General features: G+C 38.7%; 3 protein-coding genes and 5 pseudogenes across 3 annotated transcripts; 2 read left to right on the top strand and 6 right to left on the bottom strand.

Moving 5' to 3' along the window:
- Positions 1 to 1,501: 1,501 nt before the first annotated feature.
- Positions 1,502 to 3,399, bottom strand: LOC125594695 (annotated as a pseudogene).
- Positions 3,400 to 3,441: 42 nt separating this feature from the next.
- On the bottom strand, positions 3,442 to 4,684 carry LOC125594693 (protein MHF2 homolog). The gene is made up of 7 exons (XM_048770787.1): positions 4,569 to 4,684; positions 4,468 to 4,504; positions 4,314 to 4,353; positions 4,176 to 4,229; positions 3,997 to 4,102; positions 3,654 to 3,698; positions 3,442 to 3,550 (listed from the first exon to the last, which is right to left on the bottom strand). The coding sequence occupies exons 1-7, from the start codon at positions 4,682 to 4,684 to the stop codon at positions 3,442 to 3,444; spliced, it is 507 nt and encodes a 168-aa protein (XP_048626744.1).
- Positions 4,685 to 6,833: 2,149 nt separating this feature from the next.
- LOC125594694 lies at positions 6,834 to 8,101 on the top strand. The gene is made up of 3 exons (XM_048770788.1): positions 6,834 to 7,318; positions 7,408 to 7,645; positions 7,772 to 8,101. Exons 1-3 carry the CDS (start codon positions 7,267 to 7,269, stop codon positions 7,827 to 7,829), a joined length of 348 nt encoding a protein of 115 aa, XP_048626745.1. The 5' UTR covers positions 6,834 to 7,266; the 3' UTR covers positions 7,830 to 8,101.
- Positions 8,102 to 9,048: 947 nt separating this feature from the next.
- LOC125594696 lies at positions 9,049 to 12,610 on the bottom strand (annotated as a pseudogene).
- A 1,546-nt stretch (positions 12,611 to 14,156) lies between these two features.
- Positions 14,157 to 16,397, top strand: LOC125594697 (annotated as a pseudogene).
- A 111-nt stretch (positions 16,398 to 16,508) lies between these two features.
- On the bottom strand, positions 16,509 to 18,210 carry LOC125594698 (TATA-box-binding protein 2-like). The gene is made up of 9 exons (XM_048770789.1): positions 18,134 to 18,210; positions 17,956 to 18,043; positions 17,742 to 17,813; positions 17,619 to 17,669; positions 17,433 to 17,477; positions 17,241 to 17,333; positions 17,063 to 17,163; positions 16,905 to 16,985; positions 16,509 to 16,821 (listed from the first exon to the last, which is right to left on the bottom strand). The coding sequence occupies exons 1-7, from the start codon at positions 18,208 to 18,210 to the stop codon at positions 17,074 to 17,076; spliced, it is 516 nt and encodes a 171-aa protein (XP_048626746.1). The 3' UTR covers positions 16,509 to 16,821; positions 16,905 to 16,985; positions 17,063 to 17,073.
- Positions 18,211 to 19,534: 1,324 nt separating this feature from the next.
- LOC125594699 lies at positions 19,535 to 22,029 on the bottom strand (annotated as a pseudogene).
- LOC125594700 lies at positions 21,694 to 23,551 on the bottom strand (annotated as a pseudogene).
- Positions 23,552 to 24,103: the final 552 nt, after the last annotated feature.

Genomic DNA, 24,103 nt, shown 5'->3' with positions numbered 1-24,103 from the left:
CCCCCTCTCCTCTCCTCTTGCCTCTACTCTCTCTCCCTCTCCATCTCACTCCCTCTTACTCGCCCTCTAAGAGCCCCCTAACTCTTCTCGTCCTCTTCCCTCTCCCTCTCCCTCTCCCTCTCCCTCCCCCTCCCCCTCCCCTCTCCAATCCCCCCTCTCCCTCTCCTCTACCTCTCTCTCTCCCTCTCCCCACTCTCCAAAAAAAAAAAATTAAGAAATTTGGTAAAAGCTTCATCGTTCCTTCGGCAAAAGAAGAAGAAGCCTGGGTATGATCGTCGTCGACTTCTTGTTGTCTCTGGCACAAGCTCTAACACCTGAACCACAGATCTTAGAATCAGACAAATGAATTTCGCTAAACAAAAAAAATCAGATCTGAATCGAGAGACTTAACTTCTTCAGCAGCGAGAGGTACTCGAGTGATTCTCCCGACGGGGAATTGGAGAACCGGCTTTGATCGATTTCGAAACCGGTTTGGTCTCTGGGCGGTGGATTTTTCTTCCGGTGGTTTCTCCATTGCACAGAAATGGGTGGGATTATAAGATTTAGAGGGAGCTTTAGTGGAAGAAAGGTTGGAGATCTGTATTCTGACATTAGCGTTGATCAGACATTAATATAATTGGAGAAGAAGAAAGGAGGAGGAATAATGGTTTGTTTTGTTGTCTGATTATAGGTTGTTTGGAGTTTGGTTTTGTTGTCTGATTAAAGTGTTTTTGTGTCTTGGTGTGTTGTATATTTATAGAGAAGCCATCGCGTTACCGTAACGGCTATATTACTCTCAAGTTTTGAACCGGTTTCGATCGCCACAAAACGCGTGCGTTCTCTCCTAACGGTAATAATTTTGGAATCCAACCGGTCTTGCAACCACCTAAACCGGTCTCGCTAGTTCTTCTCGAAGATGGATGGTGCGTCGTAATCTAAAGGACTACCTTGATCCCTTAGGCGATGTTATTGTTTCTTTGCATATATTAACTGATGAAGAAGAAGACGAGATATGACTTCTTAATCTAAAAGACAGATCTTTGCTTCTTGTTTTTCCAGTTCTAGACAATTTGCGGGGTTGAACATGAAGCAAACACATTATGTAATAATACAGCATACTAGGTTATGTGGAGTTTCAAATGTATACATTTCACGTAAAAATAAACTTTGAGAGCACGATTGATTGTGCTGATTTTTCGGTTAAGAATGGTTTTCTGTACTTGATCTGGTTTGAATTTTTTTTTTTTTTTACATTTGTTGTTTCGACATTTTCATGAGTTAGTATGTAATCAAGACTCCCTTTGTTTGATGCGTTGTGGTGTAAATAATCACTCATGACCTTGTAGGGCTTTGTCATGGTTGCGGTGGGTGTTACTACTATTGTATCAAAAAGTATACTGAAGCTCGGCGGTACTTTAGGTAAATATGCAGGCTTGATCAACTCTAGTAGGTAGGTGTAGTATAGTACGTATATGACCCGGTTCTCCATTTTCTTCGAATATGGTCTTGCAGCAAAGCAACGAATATAGATGGCTCATTCCATTTATCCAAGAGACTATTACAATATATTTTAAATATTTTATAAAGAGTCCACATTTCTGCTTTCCTTATTTTCCAGTATGGCCCAGCGATACAGAGAATCAACATTCATATAGTTTATTAATGTGTGAAGGGACAGCTGTGTTTCTCTGCAGTGTTGTTTCCACTGCCTGTGGTTTTGGTCTCTAATATAGGAGGTCCCTTGAGCAGTCCCCCGAACAGCTCTCCTGGATCATAATAAATCTCAATCTCCTCTGCTCTAAGCAGTTCATCAACCTGTAGAGAAATAACCGCTAGGTGTAACCACTGAAAGATTGTGAGGGACGGACACAGATTATGTTTCAGACATACCTTTAGAACTCCTAGGCCTAGGAACTGAACAATTTCCCCAGTAGGAGCATGACCTTTGAAATCTCCTTCAAAGTATCCCCAATGTCTAAACTTGAAGGCTATATTAGGCGGCCCTGAGTACACAGAAAGTATCTCAAAAGCAAACCCACGTGGTAAAGCAGATCTAAAGGCGTCATGTGATGACTCAAAGCTCTCTTCCTCTGGCTTATAGTACTGAAACTCTCCAGGCAGAGAGGTCTTGAGCAAAGCATTGTAACTCCCAAGCCTAAGTGTTTCTTCAGCCGATAATCCTTCTCTCCCTGATAAAAAAAAAAACAGTTCAATATTTGTTTGGTAATTATACAACTTGAAGATCATATTGATAGGTGTTTGTGGTAGTTACCATTGACAAAGAGCTTAAACTATCAGGGTTTATAGTCTTGAAGTCTTGTAAACGGATTATACAACTTGAAGATCATATTGATAGGTGTTTGTGGTAGTTACCATTGACAAAGAGCTTAAACTTATCAGGGTTTATAGTCTTGAAGTCTTGTTGTAAACGGATCTTGTGTGAGAACTCCATCTCCCATGACATGATAGCGTTTTGAACCGTCTCTTCCAAGGATCCTTCTGGCCAAACCTGTGATCAAAACCAAAACACTAGCAATAAATCAGATTCACAGATTTTGAACTTAACGCATGCATAAATAAAATGTTAAAAATTAACCGAAGGACCTTTGTCTGGCCTTCTTCAAAGAGCTGGTTCACAAGATCAAAAGCTGGAGGGTGACCATACCTCCATTGGACCTCTCCTACATCGTTAAGGACTGATCTATACTTGTCTCTCTCTTCCCTAGTAGCAATATTAGCTTTTGATGTAGAAAGAGTTCAGCTTAGTTGTCTCTTTATAATCTCACGATACACGTTGACAATCAAGAGAATAGTGTTTATTGTGTGTGAATACTCATGAATCCTATTACTTAACCTCACTATTTGACGTAATGAAGTTGTTAAGAGTCACCATCACATTTCTAAATAATATCAGGACTAAGTTGCAACCCATAAGCCACAGTAACTTGTTTGTGTGTCCAAATAGGCTTTTTTTTATTAAATGAGATAATGACATGTTTGAACACTACAGAAAAAGTATATGTTTGCTATCTATCACGTCAGATGCGGTATGGTCATTATCTTGACTTTGTCTTGAAATTATTGAGGATAGTGGATACTAGTGAACCATATTAATACCATTAAGATGATGCTATAATATGAAAATGACCACAATTGTTTAAAAAAAAAAGACAGAGAGAGGAGAGAGAGAGAGGTTGGTAAATTACATGGGTTCTTTCTTCTTCGAAGAGCTTGTTCACAGTGTCAAATAGCGGAGGACCACCGTACCTCCACCGTATATTCCAGTTTTTTCATCGTTCAAGATCGATCGGTACTTATCCGCCGCCAATCTTAGAGACGAAAGGCCACTCTCTAGAGGAGCATCCGCAGAAGAAGCCATTTTCGTGAATTTGCGTAAAGATTTATGAGATAACTAGATAAGAAAAAAAACTATATATATAGCGACTGTCGAGGTATCCTTAACTATGATGTCAGAAAGAGACAGATGTCACGGTCTGGTCGTAAATACTCATTCGGCGTCACCGCAACCCCATGTGAACTTGTAGTAAGCTCCAAGTTAGTTACGGCCTGACTAAAAAAGAATCAATCCTAACATCAGCTACTGAGCCTAACTTCCTCTGACATTGCTCATGGACGAGTTGATTGTCCAAAGGATCATTCATCGAAACGATTACCATGTGTCTCCACTTGAGTTAATCAAGAAAACACAATACTTGTATCTGTTCATTTTCACCTAAGTATTAAACTTTATCACAAGGAAATCACCATCTGCATACAGCCTGTGGTTTTGTTTTTCTGAGCAGAAGGTAAACCAAAGAGAATGGAGGAGAAGACGAACCATGTGCATGCAAACACTACTGTATGTAACGGACAGGATCAAGTCAAATATACTATACTAGGCTCTCTTTTCTCATAGATGCGAAATAGACTATTTATATTATCTTCAAAAAACCTTGCGTGAAATCACTGTTAATCATCAGACATTAACAGTCAAAATTTATTATCGATGATACATACCTTTTAAAGTCTAAAAGAAGCTGAGGAAGAATCCTCTCAAAATGACTCGCTTCAATCTTATCCATCCCCTCAGCTTCAGCAATTATAGCCGCGCGCTGCACAGCCTCTGCAATTGCAAATAGTAACAACAACATGAGTAACTGAGATTACCAAAACCAATGATGGAGATAACATATGACCTGAGACAAAGCTCTTGAGAAGCTCACAGCTAAGTTTCAGAGCATTCGCGTTGGCTAACACGAATTCACAACACATTCATCAAGCTTCACAACAAAAGACAATTAATAGAGCTTATTATATTATTATATAGAACAAACCAGAAGCAAGTCTGTTCTTCTTGGATGTTCCCAGAGCAACCTGTTTGCATACATTTAGCACCAAAAAAAAAAAAAAAGAAGTTAAATCAGAAGATCATAACTGTTACAGGATCAACAACAAGATAATTCAAATCAGAGATTATGATCTGAGTACCTCAGCGTCTGTAGCATCAATGGCATCACTCCTCTCTCTTTAAATCAGAAGATCGTAACATAAGCGGAGAAATTAGTAGAGAACACATAGTAAATGGATACCGCGAAATCTTCGCGCCCAAATGTGCTTGAAGATGGCGTGCAGAGGAGAAAACATCGAATGATAAGGGAAGAAGCGAGCAGGATATCACAGAATCGAAGGCATTGGTAGCGTCCATCGCGTTTTTCGAATGTAAGGAAGCTTCGATGGAAGGATTGCAGTGAGACGACGACGGCGAGCTTCGATGGAGGGTTGGAGGGAAGGATAATCTGGAAGACGAACAAGGAGAGATAACTAACCAAATTGAAACTAATCCGGATTTTATTAACCGAAATTTAATCATATCCGTTAATTAACAAAGATGATACTAAACCGGATTTTAATCATATCCGATAATTAACCAAGGTGATCTAACCGAATTTTAATCACATCCGATAATTAACCAAGATGATACCAATCGAGTTTAATCAAATCCAGTAAGGTTCTAACTAACTTATTTGATCCGGTTTAAATTGGGGAATCAACTGGGTTATGACTTATGAAGGTAAGTAAACGTTGTGTAATGTTGTTTTGTTTGGTTAAGAAGCGGTTTAGCTCAAAACTACTTATTCCGTCAAATTTATTCTCAAACCGAGCTCAACCGAAACTAACCAATGTCTTCAAATTCAAGATGATTGATCCAACAACAAAAGCTCCTCTGGTTTCAAACCTTAACCCTCTCTAACAGTATGCTGTATAACTAAAGATTTATGATTGCTCAGAGGAATCTTAATCTTCTTTAGGACTTGATACTACATCAACTAGATACTGATTCAACTTCTCTCCAAACGTCTTCACAGAGAATGACTCAACCACATGTCCCCTCGCCAACTCAGGATCCTCGACGAACTTAGCCATTGCTCCCAATGGAACTATACCGAAATGCTCATCCTAAGCATTTTGAAAATGGTAACATGAGACTCGTGCTTGGAGGAGGAAAAGTGTAAAAAGAATGGTGACTTTACCGTTGGTGTGTAGAGGACGCACAAGCAGGAAGAGAGAAGCTCGTTTCTTTCGGCTGTTGGACAAGATGTGATGAAGCTTACTCGGTTAGAAAACTCCTTCTTTCTCCGCTAAGCTTTTGAGCTCCTCCAAGTAACTCTACATTCTCTCTTTCAGCCTTTCGTCATATCCGCCTGAAGAAGAATAGAGAGTTCTTAGAATGCAAAACAGTAAAAACCTTCATTCAATATTAGTACACTTTTACCAGCAACGGTGAGGGTAACATCATCACTCAGAGTTAGCTTATGTTTGCATAGAATAGCAAAAGCTGAAACAGCTAGATCGATGTTCTTCTTCTTCTCAAACCGGTTAATGGAGAGAAAACTCAACCTGATCAAGACAGTAAACAATCTGGATAAATGTTCTTTGCTCACAATTGGAGATGATGAAAGGTTGGTCTTCTTCTACAATTCACACTTGACAAACCAGTCAAGAACATGTCATGAAACAGAATCTCATCTGCAGTAACCTTCGGTGACTCATGAAACGATCCATCAGGGATCATTATGCAGTCAAACCCATCATCTTCTACCCTCTAAGATGCAACCCTGTTCTCTTGGCTGGACAAAAGAGAATGAAAGGAATAACAAAAGCCAGAATCTTGTGTATCATTCTGTTTATCATAAGAGTGAGTTGTCTGAAACGCACTTGCAGACACAAAGAAAGGGTTCAAAGTAGAAACACAAGGTACCATAAAGCTGATGTAATGGTCTAAGGATATAGTAACTAAGCTAGTTTGCATATATCCTCATACTCAATAGACTTGATGACTCTGCCTTCATTGGTTTACTCAGTGCTGTTGTAAGTGAGACTAATGTATTATCTTTAAGAAACCTGTGATCTTTGATTGTGCTTTTACAAACGAAGCTTGAAATACATAACTGCCAAGTTGACTTGTGAGATGAAAGGCATGAAGAGTAAACACATTTAGGTTCAAAGTACTGGAACTATAGGTACATGAACAACATTAACAGTTACATGGACTAAGTCCTTACAAAAGCAAACACTCTAGTGTGAATTGTAGAAGAAGACCAACCTTTCATCATCTCCAATGGGCACCAACAATATTAACGGCCCAATAATTATAAAACAGTAAGATCTCGTGGACTTTTTTGTTTGTTTATATATTGATAGAGATTTTGGAATAAGTTTACACCTGAAAAGACAATTATCCACAAGCCCTTTCCTTCTGGAGGCAATCTATTATAAGCAACTCTATTAATTTTAAGGATAGTCCGCTGTACAGTGAAAGTTTGGTTGGTTCTTGGTCAAACCGTAATTAACAAACTTTCCCAGATAATAAAAGAAGGGAGAATATTTAACAACACTAGTACAAGTCCACCACTTTATCTTTCTTCTTCCTCTATTTCCTTATTCTCAGGGAAATCAAATCAAATCAGTTTTAAGGGCTTCTTTTTTAAATTGGTAGCATTCTTTCTCTGTCCCCTCTAAAATCAGAAAAGTATCTGCCTTTTCACATTCCTCAATCTTTGCTTTTTGTTCCTTCTCAAAAGGGAATCTTTACCGTCTTCTTTTTCAGTTGTGGGTTTTGTCTAAAACCCCCTTTTCTGGGTTTATCTGTGTTTTTCTCTCTCTCTATCTTTCTTACAATTAAACAAACTGTGTGCTTTTCTCTCTCTCTCTCAAAGTTAGAGACTTTATTGTTCACACCAAATGGGCTAAACTCGGAGAAAGAGGTGTAAGAAATTTTCTCCATTGATGATCAACTGTTTCAAAGACCCATTACATGTTTTGATGACTGTTTTGCTTTGTAAGATCCTTTTTTATTTATTAATCTGTTTTTCTGTAAGCACTTCTTTGACATATACTCAAGTCTGAGAAATACAATCTTTGTTTCAGCCACTAATGATGACGATGATGGTCATGAAGAGGCTGTTGTGGATGATCATAGCAATGATGTTAGGGAAGACTCAAAAGTGGACGCAAAGGAAGACGAATGTCAAGTTGTTTGTCCTACTCTCACTCTGACAAGTAGTCTCAGAAAGGTGGATTCTAATAAGAAGGAGAAGAAGAAGGTACAATGGGTGGATTTGATGGGGATAAAAGAGCTTGCTGAGATTCGAGAATTCGAACCCAGGTTGGTTAAAGTTATGTGTTGAAATTGAGATTCTTACATATAGAGACAGTTAGTTTGGTCATAAGTTTTATGGAATCAGATTCTTTACTCTTTTGGAATGATGTGGTTATCTCATTTTTCTTGCAGTGGAGAAGATGATATTGACTCTGATGGGGAGAAAAACTGCTTCTGTGTTATCCTTTGATCTGTCCATTTTAGTTTTGCTGGAGGATCCAAGGACAAAGGACAAAGGACAAAGCTGGTGGCTCCAGGCATTGTAATCCCATATACAGAGAGAATCTGCATTTGTGTACATACTGAAGCATTCTTTTCTTCTTCTCTAGAAAATGCTCTGCTTATATAAAAGTATAGATCTTTAACTTCATTCGTTTCTTCAAAACCGTTTTAATGGAGTATGTTACAAATCTAGCAATCACTATGTATGTTGATGTCTACTTAAGCAGATTGAGTTTAATATGCACTATGTAAACCAAATGTCTACATTACAACTTTTATATCAGTCTGGAACAGTTCTTGTCTTTGAAGCAGCTCTTTTACATTTATAACAATGAGACTTTGTGTGTATGGTTGTGTTGGCACTTTCCATGTCTAAGTTTTCTACTCGTGTCATGTCAAGCTTGAAGCAAATGTTATCAAAGTTGGCTTTAAGTAACAGCAAGTTTGATTTATATCTTCCTGAGTAGTTGTTTGTTTGCAACATAGGAATCATGAGACTAAAGCCAATCACACTTTGGCTCCTGTTGCATAGTTTGTCATATCACTTCGAGTGAAAACAAGATTGCTATTATTAAACGGATCCCAGTGGAGGGGAGATGCGTATTTATGTATACGAAAGCAAAAGGATGAAGCTCACTGTGCCAGACCTGGAAAACATCAGGAAGTCAGAGGAATTTGATCCACTGATAGATACTGAATACTAGAGCTGATGTGGGTGTGAGTTGCTGAGCTAGCAAGAGGAGATGGCAGTTAGAGAGCAGAGGATGAGTGAAAGAATATAAATAGAAGTGTTACTTTTTTTTGTGGTTGATCGGTTTTGGTTAGACTCGATCAATAGGCTTGTTGAGTTCATCTCTTCGAGAAGGCTGATTCTGAGAGCTTGTTCTCTGGATTTGATGGCTCAAGGCATCGAGATTGTAACTGTTCGATGAGCAATAAGAATAGTACTCAACGCTTATCACGCTCATGAAGCAGTTTGATGAATCTTGTGCCATTAACGCCAACCAAGTCCTGTTTGGCTTTAACAAGAAGTAGTTCACCACCTAAAGTTTTATGTCTCTTCTTGGCTTGATATGATATACTCGAGAGGAATTGTATCTACTTTCCAGTCAATGGTATTGATTTTCATATGAAATGAAAGTAAATTTTCAAAAGTGATATATAGCATAATGGTTTGTAACTTTGAATTACTAAGGAATCATGATTTATTCATACGATTGGTTCAAAATTTCAGTACACAGCACATTCTTTTGTTCGAAATCATTACAACTTGCTCATCTATTACAAAAGCTAAAAGGAATCAATTTCCGACAGAGTTACTTCATTCCCCCATCTCCTCAGTATCCATAACCTGAAACAAGAGAGAAGTAAACACAGAATCAGTGACGAGACATGAATGTTTTGGAGGATATTCACTGAAGAGTAAAAGTATTTGAATGTCTAAACAAACCTGAGTTGTCCATTGGGTTGCCTACGGGAACTGGCTCAGGCTCCTTGATTCAACAACCACACAGTCAGACATCAAGAATGTCTTTGCAACCGAAGCTGCATGTTCCAAGCAACATCTCACAACCTAAACCCAAAAAACATACTCAGGTTCATGGATCTGTTAGCAAGCCAAAGACAGTTTATGTATGCAAGAAGCTGACCTTAGTTGGATCGATGATTCCTGCAGCCATTAGATCCTCGTACTTGCCGGTTGCAGCATTGTAACCGAACTTCACATTATCGTTAGAAAGCACCTGCCAGTGTATACAAGACAGCTCTTAAAGCATCTGATGTAAATCAAGAGCAAAAAGTGTGTAAAGGTTTTCTGTTAAACTACCTTCTCGCTAACTACGCTTCCATTGACTCCTGCATTCTTGGCAATCAGTTTCAGAGGGTAACTCAGTGCTCTTTTCACGATGTCGGCTCCAACCTGAATGCAGAGAAGTTAGAAGACCTGAAGGTTTAGGAATTAGAAACAGAATCCTTGATCAAATTTACCTTTTCTTCATCATTGTCAAGGGCGGCTTTAATGGCATCCACCTTGGAAGCAAGGCGAAGCAGAGTACAACCACCACCAACGACAATTCCTTCCTCAACAGCAGCCTGCAGAATACAAATCCTGATCAGTATAGTTCACGAGTACAAGCTTTATTAAAACCGCAGAAAAAAACAAATCACCTTTGTAGCATTAAGAGCATCTTCAACTCTCAGTTTCTTCTCTTTGAGTTCTGTCTCAGTTTGTGCTCCGACCTTTAACCAATACATAAAGAGCTTTTACTTAATATCTCTCCAACATAGTCTATTCTTATATTAAATAATATAATAAGGTTTGTAAGTAACCTGAATCACAGCAACTCCACCAGAGAGCTTTGCAATTCTCTCATTCAGTTTTTCCTTCTCATAGTTGCTCTGCTTGCTGCACAAACCAAGTAGCATACTAATCTTAAGTACGGTTTGGACAAAAAAAGGTAAGTAGAGATCATATAAGTCTATTACTACAAGCTGGTACCTCAATAAGGTTCTTAATTTGTGTAACACGCTTTTGCACTGCGTCCTGTGTGCTCCCATCACCCACAATGGTCGAAGTCTCCTTAGTGAGGACAACCTTTGCTGCATGTCCAAGAACCTCTTTTCCAGCTTTGTCAAGTGAAAGACCAACTTCCTCACGAATCACAGTCGCTGCAAACACAGATAGAGAACAAGGACAAGATTAAAACCACAATGATTGTGCCTAAAACACATGGCTCAGCACTGCACATTGATATTACCTCCAGTGAGGATGGCAATATCATCAAGGTATTGGCTCTTGCGCTCTCCAAATCCTGGAGCTTTGAGAGCTGCAATCTTCAGTGTGCCTCTAAGCTTGTTAAACAACAAGGGTCGCTAAAGCCTCCTGCTCAATGTCTTCCGCAATTATTAAAATTGGGTATCCTCCTCTAATTGCATCCTCCAGAACACCAACAAGATCCCTTGCATTGGTAATTTTCTTGTCAACAAGAAGCAACTGCAACACAATATAAATCCATTAGAGAAAGAACTTAAAAAACAGTATAATGTAGTGAGCTCAGAATCAAGAAACATTTACCTTGCAATTGTCGAACTCAACTGACATTTTCTCGCTGTCTGTCACAAAGTAAGGGGAGACATAACCTCGATCAAATTGCATTCCTTCCACCACGTAGAGAGCGTTCTCTGCACTTTTACCCTCCTCAAGTGTCACCACACCCTTCCTGCCCACTCTGCTCATTGCTTCAGCAATCATGCTTCCAATTTCTGCATTGTTACCGGCACTAACGGCTGCCACATCTGCAAGCTCACTGTCTTCAACCTACATCAGACATGACTACTTTCAGAATCTTTTGTCAAATATTCAAAGAAAGAGACTCTTAGAAAAAGTGGTAACCTCCTTAGACATTTTCTTGAGCTCGGCTACCAAAGCCTTTGCTGTCTTCTCAATGCCTCTAGTGATCAATACAGGGTTTGCACCAGCAGCCACCACCTGAATGACAAACAAATTTAGAGATTAAGATCACCATTCTTTTTGAGTTTCATCTGAAAAAGCTGAAAGAAAAAGAAGATTTAGACATACCTTGACACCCTCAGCAATAAAACCTTGTGCAAGAACCACAGATGTTGTGGTACCCACCGGCCAGATCATTGGTCTTGGCAGCTGCTTGCCTAACAAGTTTGGCACCAATGTTCTCAACAGGGTCTTCCAATTCAACCTACAGCAGCAAGTTCTAAGTTAAAAGAGTCTTTTCAATAAAAAATAAATAAACATCACTATCAGAGGGGGGAACGATTCCATACCTCCCTTGCAACAGTCACACCATCATTGACAATTCTTGGTGATCCATACTTGCTCTCAAGAACAACGTTTCGCCCTTTAGGTCCAAGTGTCACACCAACTAGGTCTGCAAGCTTGTTGACACCAGCCTGGTTCAACAATGAATCACAAACCATTAGCGGCAGCAGTAAAGTTTAGGGGCACACGTTTCCGTTAGTAAAAAAAAAGGTACTCACTTGAAGCTTCCTGATGGTAGTCCCGTCTTTGTTGAAATGCAACTCCTTGGCTGCACATACAACTGCAGGACTGGATCTTCTGAGCTTGGGGAACACGTTCTGCCTCCTCCCGAAAGAGCTTGAAGACAACTTGTTCATAAGCTTCTTATCCGTTTTGTGGGCATTTGGAGCAACCATGGAGCCAATGGAAGACGTTGCAGTGAAGGTTGATGCCATCTTTCACTTCAAACACAGACAATCCAACAATCAGATAACATCTCTAAGATATATACAAAAAAGGCTCTTATTTTCATCGATATAAGGTTACATGATCAGAATAAACCAAAGAAACGATTAAACCAATGAAAATTCAATAAAAAAAACCAGAGAAAATAGAGGAAAGGCGCATATTTTTCAAAGTAGAGCTCACTAAGAACAACACACCATAGACAATATAAGAAAACACTCACCTATATATATATCTAAAAGTTCTTCTTCTTTTTTTTGTCGATATATGGTTTACATAATCACAAGAAACGACTAAAACAATGAAAATTCACATCAAAAATAAGAGAAAATGAAGAAAGGCGACATAATGAATCTATACTTCCAAGAAATGAATTTTGAAAAGCTGAAAGCAAAATCTTATCCAACATAACAACACCAAACATAGACACATAAACAAAACGGAGCCACTGAAAACGCAGAGACTCAGATGGTTAAGAGAGTAAGAAAACTAACAGAGAAGTGAAGCGAAGAGGGCGGAGAAGCACCACGGATAAGAAACTGGGGAGCAGCTGAAGCGAGTAGTAGGTTTATCTCCTTGAGAGAGAGGGTGCTTTTAACGTTACCTTTAGCTCTTCGTGAGTGAATTGACCGTTGGATTCAACCATCCTGATAAGTTAATGGATTTTCCTGGACCTCTTTCCCTTGTCTAATTTTTAATTGGGTCTTTTTCTTTGGCCCATTTCAAGTAGAACAACATTATAAAACGTTTTTTTTCGGCTCTTTAATAACTAATGGTGATTAATGAAAATCAATGTTTAAAATACAAGAGTTAGATGCATTGCTGAGAACTAAGCATGAACGTTCGACTATCCGTTAGGATTTGGATTGGGTATTTCAGATTTCGATTCTAATTTGTAACACATCGTAGGTCTCATTATATTAGATTTGTAAGAATGAGTCGGGTTCAGATAAAATATTTATATATCGTTCGGATTCGGATTATATCATATCGGTTTGGATAACCCGAAGTATAATATAAAATTTAAAAGCAACACATATGAAATATATACTTAATTGGGTATCTAAGGTACTTATTTAAATTTTAAATTTTTATTTTTATATATTATATCAAAATAAATATGAAATTGAATATTTGAAGTACATATATATGTTTCAAATACATATATTGCATACTAATTTGGAATTCGTTCGAGTTGGTTAATAACTCTTCGGATTCAAATATGTTTTGTAACATTATAGACGATCTCCATTCGATTATTTTTTACATTTCAGACCGAGTACAAATCGATATTTTTGTTCGGATTCGGTTTAGATTTTCCGGGTTACGGATTTTATGCCCATACCTAGTCAGAAGTGTCAACTAAACAAACTATTTGAGATCTAAGCGAGGTTTAGACATAAAAAAACTATCAATTTTATATATTATTAAATATATATATATATTTTTATGATTCTGATATTCAGAGTCTCAAGAGGATCCGACTAGTGCCAATGTCCACCGGAACTTAGCCGGGAGCCCGCCGAGGCATCCAGAAGCGCTGGTGAACACTCCATATAAATCCCACCAGTGACCACACGTTAGCAGACTTTTCCGTATTAGATCCAAATGTCCTTCAAGATAATCATCTCCCAGTGGTACTCGAACCCATGACCACTAACACATGGTTATTATTAAATATTTTTGTATTATATTTAGTTATAAAATTACTTCAATGAGCTATTAAATCAGATATATATATAAAGTTAGATAAATGTGTGGATTTGAAAATTTAAACTAATTTGTAATGTAATTAATTTAGATTATTTTTAATTAATTTAGAATTGTTTAATCCAATTTGAGTAGAATTAAAGAATTGTTCCGCTGTAATGACCGATTTGCTACTCAAATTAAAAAGTGTGTCAGTTGCAACTCGAAGATATCGATTTACGTGTCGGATCCTACGTGGCATATGTATCGTCTTCCTCAATAACTCCGTGAGATTAACTTTGAAAAATTTTGATCAAAAAAAATAACTTTGAAAAATCTGTTAACTTTCATCTTAAAGGACAAACCTTTTTTTGATCTTATCTCTCTCTCTCTCACGAAGTGGTTGAGACTGTTGCCATAAATAAATAAAAGCTCTCTCTCTCTCAGATTGATTGTTTGGTGGGTTCGACGAAAGCTTTCATCTTTTGCAAAAATGGCGTCTCTTTTAGGCAGATTCTGCCGGAAACTAGTTGTTCCGGGCTCAGCTCACGGATCACGGATGACTTCCACGACGGCGTGTGGTTCAGAAACCGTGAAGTCGTTGAATCTATACTCAGCTATCAACCAAGCTCTTCACATCGCCTTGGAAACCGATCCTCGGTAAGAGCTTCTTCTTCTTCCTTTAGCTTTAAGTGTTTGAGATAGCAAAAGCCTGTTTCTTGAAGTTTCTGGTTTCTCATTTACTTGTTGTCTAAACCATTTTGAGTTCTTTGTCTTTAAGACATCAGACTGATCTTGTTTTGGACTTTTGGAACTCTCTTTTTTTTGTGGGAAGCTCTTATGTATTTGGGGAAGATGTTGGCTTTGGTGGAGTCTTTCGCTGCACAACAGGATTAGCTGAACGCTTCGGGAAGAACCGTGTCTTCAACACTCCTCTTTGTGAGCAAGTAATGTATCTTTAATCCTTTGACCTGCTGCTTCATGTGTTTCTCTAGTCTTTATTGTTCTTGATGAGCCATTCATATAAAACTTTCAGGGCATTGTTGGATTTGGTATTGGTCTAGCAGCGATGGTGAGTTCTTTCTGTCTGCTTTTTATTTCTTTTCTGCCAATCTGTTGTTTTAACAGCTATGAATGTTTGATCTTTGACAGGGAAACCGAGCAGTTGTAGAAATTCAATTTGCAGACTATATTTATCCTGCTTTTGATCAGGTGAAGTTCCCCAACTTTCAACCAAGAATCTGATTTTTCTACTGCTGAGTTCTGATAGAATTTGTGATTCACAGATCGTTAATGAAGCTGCAAAGTTCAGATACCGAAGTGGTAACCAGTTCAACTGTGGAGGTATAAACCTTGTCTTTGACCTGACATCCGTATCTCTTTTACTCATTATGGTCTCTCATCATAGGACTTACGATAAGAGCACCGTATGGGGCGGTTGGTCATGGTGGACATTACCATTCACAATCACCTGAGGCTTTCTTCTGCCATGTCCCTGGTATTAAGGTTGTTATCCCTCGGAGTCCACGAGAAGCCAAGGGGGCTGTTGTTGTCCTCTATCCGTGATCCAAATCCTGTTGTCTTCTTTGAACCAAAGGTACTTCTCTTTCTCTCTTACACCACAAATCAGCTTCTCTTCTCGAGTGTAAATCTTGAGAAGCTTTGTTCTTCTTTTCAGTGGCTGTATCGTCAAGCAGTAGAAGAAGTTCCAGAGCATGACTATATGATACCTTTATCACAGGCCGAGGTATAATAAATGTTTACTTATCAAAAGTGTTTCTTTTAGACTGACAAAAGATGGGGTTGTTGTCAGGTTATTAGAGAAGGCAGTGACATAACACTTGTTGGATGGGGAGCTCAGCTTACCGTTATGGAACAAGCTTGTCTGGACGCAGAAAAGGTTTTAAATTATATCTTTCAACTCGAAGATAATGGTTAGCAGTTAGTAACATGGGTCTTGAATTAATAATGCAGGAAGGAATATCATGTGAACTGATAGATCTCAAGACTCTGTTGCCTTGGGACAAAGAAACAGTTGAGGCCTCGGTTAAAAAGACTGGCAGGCTTCTTGTAAGTTTCAAGCAAGTCTCCGTTTTTGTGTTTGTGTGGTTGTTCTATAGATTGCTTTGGTTTTGGGGTTGCAGATAAGTCATGAAGCTCCAATCACAGGAGGTTTTGGAGCAGAGATCTCTGCAACAATCCTCGAACGTTGCTTCTTGAAGGTATAACGGCTTTAAGGTTTAATTCATCTACAAGAGATCAACTCTTATAAGTGGTTTGTTTCGTCTGCAGTTAGAAGCTCCAGTAAGCAGAGTTTGTGGTCTGGACACACCATTCCCTCTTGTGTTTGAGCCATTCTACATGCCCACCAAGAACAAGGCAAGTTCCTCTTCCTCATTATCTTCCCCATCCAAAAACACACATTTTCTAATTCATGGGTTTTCACGTTTGTTGTAGATATTGAATGCAATCAAGTCGACTGTCAATTACTAGCCATTCAATCTGTTTCTTCAGAAAACTTGAAGAACTATAGTTTGTTGTTTTACATTATGTATTATGTAGCTATTTTATGTGGTACCCATATTATATGAAAAACTGATAAGCAATAAATTCCTAAGAGCATCTGAAGCCACATATAGTCGCCTAAATCCACTAAGAGTCATCCAAAATCGTTAAACTGATCTATTATACTCCAAACATTTCAGAAACTAAAGCTGCAAATAGGCCTAAAGGAGTTTATTGAGTCTTATTAGACATGGTTAGTAGACAAGTTCTAAGTTACTCTTTAACAATCTGGGTACTGCTCACTAAAACAAACATTACATGAAACACAATACTTGAAAGAAACTTGGAACAAAAAGAGAAAGAAAGAGATATTGGAATCTCTATTCTGTATATACAAATTCTGGTTTTCAATCTGAATCAAACCAAGTCCTTTGTTGAAGGAAATTAACCTCACCAAGCGCTTGCCACCACCGGGATCTCTAGTTCAGGGCAATCCAAACATGTTTTCTTTGATTTTGATGTATAGGCTCTGCTTGTACAAAAAAGATCTATAATCAAACCACTTGTGGTTGATTCAAGAGCTATGAAAAAAAAAAAATGTTGGAAACTTACATACTATCATTGCTGGATTTTCCTGAACTCTGTAAGAACTGGGTAGATATTCTCAAAGGCCGTGTAAGTCTCTTCTCTCATCTGATAAGTGTAACCACAGGATTGCATCAGATGACCCCAAGTATGTAATTATTCCGAGAGAAATTAAGATTATTTACCTTGGCTCCAGTTATAACAATCTTCCTGAGACAAAAATAAGCAGCACAATCTTTGGTTGTTTCATCCTATATATCAGTCCTGGGAACAGTTCAGGCTCGTACTGGAGAGAGAGATATGCGAACCGTCAGACCAATTATCTCCATCTAATGCTATACAACTCTTGAGGTGATCACTTACACTTGAGAAAGCACTGTGAGAGTATGCAAGACCTTCAAGCCTAATGGGGAATTTGACATCACAAGATCCTACAATGTTCTGAATCTTGAAATCCTGCATATCGTAAACAGAAAATTTCATTACTAGACTGTATAACAAAACGAATGGAACAATATATAGTGTATGTTGTATCAGAGATAGATCATTAAGTACCTTGAACTTTGCAGGAAAGCCAAGCTTTTGAACAATCCGAGCGTACTGAACAAAAAAAAAAGAAAAAAAGAGTTCTTTAACATAGTAGAAAACAAAACACCTACTGCAATTACATCAAGTTTATGACTTACAGTGTTCCTAGAATACGAAAAGAAAATCAGACTATTGAGAGAGGAGCTGGTGTACCTTTCTCGCAGCCAGCTTTGAAAAATGTTCACTCTTAGCTCCGGTACACACCTAACAGTAGACAACATGTTAAAACAAGAACATGGTAGATCAAGAATGGTATAAAGCCAATATATAACATACCATTTTCCCAGAAGCAAAGATCAACGCTGTAGTCTTTGGCTCTCTTATCCTCATGATTACTGCAGCAAAACGCTGGAACAAGACACACAAGGCAGATTAAACTATATTCAAAATACAAAACACATTAGTTTTAACTGAGAAAAAAAAAACACATTTAAATACAGAGCTGTAGAAAGACTAATAATGACTACTACAACAAGAAACGAATGCGAACCTTGGGGTTATATTCAGCGTTACGAGCCTGCAAAGCTATGGATTTGAGATCAAGCTTGCAGTCTAAGTTCACTGTCGAGACAATGTTTCTGAAACAAACAAAAAAAAGTCAGTACACAAAACACAAACTCAAGAATCTATAAAAGGGTGTTATATAGACAAGAGAGGAGAGGACTCACTGAAGAGTTGGAATAATCCCTGAAGGATGCTTCATAAGGTCAACTGGTTGACTCCCTTCCACTCCTTGTTCAGCCATCTCTAACACAACACAAATCGCAAACGCACAACCAAAATCAGCTAGATCTCGACACAGACAGCGTAATTGAAACTCGTGAGAATCTACAAACATCCACGAGGCAGATAATAGTTGTTTCACAATCAGACATAGACAGCTTTTGCTGAAAGCTATGAAACTAATCGAGAGAATCTGAGATCCAATTCTAAACAGCTACGAGGAAACTGAAACCAGATCCGAGTGATTGAACCCATTAGAAACAGAGGGTAAGAATCAAAATCAGACCTTTCGTTAGTTTGCAGATCTAGGGTTTCGTAACCCCTCAAATGATTTGAAAAGGAGAAGGCTGTATATATATATATACACAAAGAAGAGAGAATTAGAGAGGGAAAGGGAGATTTTGTAATTTGTAAAATGGGATGATTTATAAAGGAAGAGACTCGTTTTCTATATCGCTCCCTCTCTCACTGCCTTCTCTTTGGGGATGAGGTTTTGTTCTGAAAGGTTGCGTTTTAGATCTGAGGTGCCTTAAGACATCTTTATGGGTTTATATACTTTCCCAAACTACCCCTCAATCTTTTTGTCGGGTGAGGGTAGTTCAGGGAAAACATGTTGAGTAATCTAATTTTACTGTCTTTGCTGTGATTGCTGGTGAACGACCACTCTTTGTCTGCCACGTATGATACTACAAGATATAGTCTAATTAGATTTAGATGTATACAAACCGAGAATTAAAGTGATTTGTATTAAACTTACTGAACTTTTGATTTTAAATTAACAGTGTATTTTATAAGATTTATTGTGCTTTAAATGTGTGTTTGATGTAGTTTTTTGATTTAAAATATATAATTTGTTAGATGAAAAATTTAAAGTATTTAAATCAATACCACAATAATTTTAAAATTCAACCAAATTCCTTCTAAACTCATTAAAATAAATCATTTTCACTGGTCCACTAAGTGATTTTATATCCAATATTTTCTATAGTAAAAATTTCAACTCAATTTGAGATGTTACTGATTATTTTGCATTCTCTTTAAAAAAAACAAGTGGACTTTAAAACCCATGTTCCAAGCTTGTTGCACCTGCCACCAAATAGATGGCCACATTAGTAGCTTCAATCGTTAAATCATATGGCCAGTTCTTTTACTTGTGCTAAAGCATTGAGTTATAACTTCGATCACTCTTAAGTTCAAGACGATCACAGCGAGTAAGAAAGTGATCAAATATAAAGCTTAATAGATTCATATAATCTCTTGCTTTATTTGCGGGTAAAAAGACTAATCAGAGAGAGGTAGTGTAATATATAAGTTCTTCAAGCGCGTAGACAAGGAGATCTATCTAATGAAGTGTTATAAGTAAACCAACCATAAAGTTTGGGGACTAAACACACTCATAGATTTTTGTTTACCAAAGGGTGGTAGCTAGAGAGCATTCAACCAAATCTGGGAAGCTTATGTACAGACAATAAAAGCAAAACAGGTTAAGTGGGTTACATGACCATATCAAAAGCTTTCGTTATCTCAGGAAACATGTTTTTTTTTTCTTTTCTTCAGTGCGTACCACTCGATGGATTGCTGCTGTCTTGGGATGACGAGAACAAGCTGCTAAGCAGCCACGGGATTGAGAGTTCAACCCCATCATCACCATCATCATCGCTCTCTTCTTCCTCCTCGTCCTCAGGGTGGTGACTTCCATCGCTATTCTCACTTCCTTGTCTGCTTGCAAAGGAAGAAGACTCACTTCCACCACCGTCACCATTTGGTTGTGTTCTTTCAGTCTCCGTCTTAGTCTCATCCGAAGGTAACTCGTACCTACAAACCGGACACGAACTATGAAGCTCAAGCCACGGGAGCAAGCAGTCACCGTGAAACTTGTGCTCACAAGGCATCTCTTTTGCTTCCACCCCAATCTCAAAATCATCCAAACAAACCGAACACTGCAGAGCACCCTCTTGGATTTTGACAGTGGCCAAAGCCTCAACGGCTTCTTTTGAGCAGGAGGAGTTCCGTATCTGTTGGGATCGTTATCTGTTAAACGCTGAAGCAGGGCTTCGAAGCCAGGACCGATGAAATACTCGCTCAAAGAACCACCAGAGACAACGATCAAGCTTCCAGCTCTCTCTCTGTCACCATCAAGCAAATGCATAACGGAAACGGGACGTCTTCCCCTTCTCCTCCTGAGAATCTCTTGGAGCTGAGAATCCACATCGTTCTCTGTCTCTGCCTCGCTGTTTGAGTATCTTCATCAGCACTCTGGTTCCTTGCGCGGAGGGAAGGATCATTCACGAGTTGCATCAAGATGGGAGCCCAGAGAGAATTTGAATTTGGAGAGTGTTCTTGTTCTTCCTCCTCTTCCTCAGCCATCTCTTCAACGAATCCACCAGCACAAAAGGGGCATTTGATCTCAGCTTCCATTAATGGATCCACAGTTCGAGAACACATGTGGCACCAGTATGCAACTGCCGCTTCTTCTTCCATGGTTTGGTTGGTTCCTCCTCTTCATAATAGCCAAAACAAACACTCAGCTTTAACCAAACGATTTCACAAAATAGTGAATCTAATCCAAGTCTAGAACAAGTCTCGACCATTTTTTTCAAACTCACAGATGATTGATTGTAAATAGTAAACGAAGTTATGATTCAACACTAGTTCAAAGCAAGTGAAGCAGAATCTGTGTGGCAATGAGTCCAACGGAGAGTAAAGCATAAAACTTTGGAACAAATCAGGCGAGAGAGCAGCAATAAATGAAAGAAAGTAAGCACCTTTTCTTTAAAGAACCCTTCGAATCTTCTTCGTCAAGAGCAGAAAGCGTAGGAATCTCTGATTTTAAAGCTAAAACCGAAAGAAAAGGGCTTAGGTTTTGTTGGGATTGAAAATCTATAGAGGAGGACGATGATAGATTCCAGATCCTTCTTCTTGGGCTTGTCTTGTCTTGTCTTGTGTGGGTGACTGATTTAATCAGAGTGGACTTTTCCATTAATTTAATTTAATTTAATTAGATCAGATGACTTTTCATAGAAAGATGGTTTATTTTATTGGCTTCAATCCGCTCGACTTTCTCGTGGGCTTTATTTTATTTTCGATATAGTTATTGTAGATGGGCTTACACGTTTTTATATTATCGAGAGCATTACACTTGGCTCTACGGTGCGAACTCGGATGGGCACAAGAAGACTTCAGTGTTCTTTTATTTTCACATGTTCCAATAAGTTTTAGTGTTTGTTGTAGAAACTCAAACAATGGGTGGTTCTAGTTTCAAGTCGGAGAGCAAACTCCATTTATGAAAACTCGACAAAAGTTTCCAAACAGGATTCAAAACATGTCTATAAACCTGATCTCCCAACATTCTTTCATACCATCTCTGCAACATGCAACAACACAACCTTCTTCTTTACGCTCATGAGCGACCCCACCAGACTCAAGCTGTTTATCAATATTTTTGGAATCTCAAGATCATCTACTTTACGATTCGTATCAAACACACATGGACGAGACATCTCAATGTCAGAATCATCATACTCTCTATCCATTGCAACCAAAACTAATGCATCTCCATTTACACAAAAGAAAAAAACCCGGAAAAAAAATCATATGATGCATCAAAGTACTTTCTGACTCTAATTCTAACCACAGACACCCACCTCAATAAATATTTCCATACAACATAAATAATGAAAAAAAAACAGGTAGGAACTGTGCTTACTTGTCTCCAACATATAGAGTCTCATCTTCTGGGAGGTGGTATATAATCTTCTCGTCCTTTATAATAACTTGAAGATTATTTAGTGTCTCCGAATCCTCTAACCTCAGCTAATGCGAAGCAGGCACATCTTTGTTTAGATGATAAAATAGCACCACCGTTCTTGAATGGAGTTTGCTCATAACGAAGAAGAAGACATACCCTCCTGTTGCTTCAACCCTTTCTCTTCCTACAAAGAAATAAAACGTGAACCGTCTTATTATACTGTGATATACGAGAGAAGTAAAGGCAAGAGAAACAAAACGTAGAAAAATGTTGAATCAATGGAGAGACTAACATCAACTGCATGCAATGATCTGGATCCGGGAGACTTAATCCGGGAGGCTTCTGCAGCAGATGGTGATCCATTGTACTCAGCTGAATAATGATTCACCTACAAAAGGATGAAAAAAATTGGATTGATTGAGCGACTTCTTCAATGCTTTGTCAGCTGAAACTTGCCATTATTATTACTATATCCTAAGTTATCATTACTAAGCAGTCTTGTTCTTTGCACCCACCATAGAAGAACAAGAAAAATCATATAGTTCATTAACCCAGACTCAGTCTCATTATATTGCAATGCATCCACTAGTGCTAAAATAGTTCAAAAACAATAATCAAGAAACTGTTTCTACATGGATGTCTTGATAAAAGTAATCAGGCATCAAAGGCGGTAAGATTGACTAAAAAGAGAGTAGATAAACAAGAGTCTCACCTGTGTTACCTTTGGTGAAGTCATATTGGATTGGGCTCCTCTTCAAAAAGAGAGGTGTAGTAGGCAGGGTCGTAGATAGAACCACCCAAGATCTCTTCAGCAGCACCTGAACACCGCCTGTCTATAGCAGGAGTCGGTGGATTCAAGAAGCTGTTCCGCAAATCAGAATCCGTTTCACGGGAAGCGAAGAAGAAGAAGTGTCGACAACAGAAGCCCCCAGCCTGTAAATCTGAAACCACAAGAGAGATGAAGATAGCCTCACAAAGAAGCCAATCATCTCCATGGCCATGGTCAGCCTCACTGAGAATATGTACAAGGCTCCATACGTCTCCACCGATATGCTCCTGCAATAAAAATCGAATGTTAAACTGTCAAAGGTTAGTTAAGATTGATTCGAAAGAGGGATACCAAATCTCTTGGGTGAAGAGGATGAACCAAGAGATATCGAGGAGAAGAGCGCAGAAGAGGAGAAGGGCGTAGGTGCGGCCGAGGCTTTGGCTGTTGCTTTCGATTGCAACAAGCGCGAACAACGCAATCGCTAAGTTGATCAGTAAGACGCCGTTGTATAATGCTCCTAGTGATCCAATTAGGGCGCAACCAATCTGGAAAAAAAACAATCACGAATCGATGAACCCTAGACTCTCGATTCGAAGAGAGAGAGAGAGAGAGGGAGGGGTGAGACCTGGATGTAAATGAGGAAGACGGCGAGAGATTGTAGCTTAACGTAGTCGCGAAGCCAAGGCTGTATTCGATCTCGCAGAGAACCACAAAGCATCATCAATCAATCACGCACCTTCATAAATAATAGATCCCCACGAAGCTTCCTATGTCGAAATGTTGAGGCGAGATCAACGGACGGAGAGAGGAGGGCGAAGAAGAAGAAGAAGAAGAATCGACGGTGGGAATTTTCGTGAGGGCTTGCGTTGGCGGGATCACATCGAATCGAAGAAGATCAAAACAGGTGAAATATATCCTCCCAGGAGATTAAAATTTTCTTCAAAGTGAAAAAAAATAAAAATCAAGAGACACTGGAATAACGCTGTTTTTTCTTCTTTCCCCACTAGGGCCCACTCCTTTTTCTCCTTCTCACTTTGTTTATATAAACTCTCCTGATTCAATATCACTTTTTTAATTTACCAACATGGGATCATTGATCAGATGAAAAAATATATGTTATGCTGTTAGAAAAACAATAAAGACATTAGCCATTATCAAAGGCATGAGCCACGTGAGAGTTCAGTCTAGCATGGGTCCGCCGCTGACATACCTTTATTTAAAAAGAAAGAGTACACAAACACACGATCATTATAGGATAAACATACTAACTCGATAGAGCTAGTAGACACTGTTTATATCTAAGCATGAGGACTTGGCTTGCAACATAGTTATTTTTCTCATTTTCTCATCTGTGTGAAGAGCTCCGATGGCTTTCCTGCTCCTCCCATGTTCCCACCA

This window comes from Brassica napus (genome assembly GCF_020379485.1).
Source record: "Brassica napus cultivar Da-Ae chromosome C3 unlocalized genomic scaffold, Da-Ae chrC03_Random_34, whole genome shotgun sequence".
Lineage (NCBI taxonomy): Eukaryota > Viridiplantae > Streptophyta > Magnoliopsida > Brassicales > Brassicaceae > Brassica > Brassica napus.
This window is presented reverse-complemented; position numbering and strand designations above follow the sequence as displayed.

What these genes read in the sequence shown, in the direction of transcription:
- LOC125594698 (XM_048770789.1), bottom strand. Translation starts at nt 18,210, where the DNA reads ATGGCTGAACAAGGAGTGGAAGGGAGTCAACCAGTTGACCTTATGAAG. An exon ending in CAAAGCTGGCTGCGAGAAAG is followed by an intron (nt 17,478 to 17,618) that starts GTACACCAGCTC and finishes TTTTTTGTTCAG; the next exon opens with TACGCTCGGATTGTTCAAAA. An exon ending in GCTTTCCTGCAAAGTTCAAG is followed by an intron (nt 17,334 to 17,432) that starts GTACTTAATGAT and finishes TACGATATGCAG; the next exon opens with GATTTCAAGATTCAGAACAT.
- LOC125594693 (XM_048770787.1), bottom strand. Translation starts at nt 4,684, where the DNA reads ATGGACGCTACCAATGCCTTCGATTCTGTGATATCCTGCTCGCTTCTT. An exon ending in TTGATGCTACAGACGCTGAG is followed by an intron (nt 4,354 to 4,467) that starts GTACTCAGATCA and finishes GTATGCAAACAG; the next exon opens with GTTGCTCTGGGAACATCCAA. An exon ending in GAAGAACAGACTTGCTTCTG is followed by an intron (nt 4,230 to 4,313) that starts GTTTGTTCTATA and finishes AATTCGTGTTAG; the next exon opens with CCAACGCGAATGCTCTGAAA.
- LOC125594694 (XM_048770788.1), top strand. Translation starts at nt 7,267, where the DNA reads ATGATCAACTGTTTCAAAGACCCATTACATGTTTTGATGACTGTTTTG. An exon ending in TTTGATGACTGTTTTGCTTT is followed by an intron (nt 7,319 to 7,407) that starts GTAAGATCCTTT and finishes TCTTTGTTTCAG; the next exon opens with CCACTAATGATGACGATGAT. An exon ending in ATTCGAGAATTCGAACCCAG is followed by an intron (nt 7,646 to 7,771) that starts GTTGGTTAAAGT and finishes TTTTTCTTGCAG; the next exon opens with TGGAGAAGATGATATTGACT.